This window comes from Penaeus monodon, chromosome 20 (assembly GCF_015228065.2).
Source record: "Penaeus monodon isolate SGIC_2016 chromosome 20, NSTDA_Pmon_1, whole genome shotgun sequence".
Lineage (NCBI taxonomy): Eukaryota > Metazoa > Arthropoda > Malacostraca > Decapoda > Penaeidae > Penaeus > Penaeus monodon.
The window spans coordinates 1724775-1725306 of record NC_051405.1 but is presented as its reverse complement, the minus strand read 5'-3'; the positions used below and the strand labels follow the sequence as shown (position 1 = coordinate 1725306).

General features: G+C 36.3%; 1 protein-coding gene across 1 annotated transcript in view; it reads right to left on the bottom strand.

The window, feature by feature from the left end:
- The window catches only part of LOC119585574 (sodium/hydrogen exchanger 8-like), a 20369-nt gene that overhangs the window by 3225 nt on the left and 16612 nt on the right, over positions 1 to 532 (bottom strand). Inside the window, exon 13 of the mRNA XM_037934241.1 lies at positions 298 to 381. Within this exon, the coding sequence (XP_037790169.1) occupies positions 298 to 381 (84 nt within the window). The remainder of the gene's footprint in view (positions 1 to 297; positions 382 to 532) is intronic.

The window sequence follows — 532 nt, the reverse complement described above, 5'->3', positions numbered from 1 at the left end:
CAAAGCTATTACTACTAAGGATGGAACCATATTTTCTATAACATCAGAAATAATAACACTGGCAGTTATACTTGGAATGAAATGTGATAAAAAGTTACCATGCATTGATAAAACTATGATCTCACTATTAAGAAGTATTCTCTAATGATCTTAAATGACAGTATATCCAACAACAAAAAAATTATGTTTTCAGGATGTAATATATTTATTGTTGCTACTTCTATCCATATGCAATAATATACCTGGAGTTATAGAGCCAAACCATTGAGCTTTTACTGCTATTATCAGAGAGCTTACCCATTCTCTGGTCTTGCTCATTGTGAGTTCCTTGTCACGCTCCTTGGGTCTTTTGTTCTTCTGCCGCTTGTCTGCCTTGAGGTACTGAAAATGTATAATGATTTAGGTCGTTAATTTTCCAGTCAGAAGGAAAGGAGGAATTAACCCCTAACAACTGCAATTTTGCAGTTCATCCTGCCCTTCCAGCTGCAAACAAGCCTCACTTTGCAACTTCTACCAGGGACAAATTCCGTCA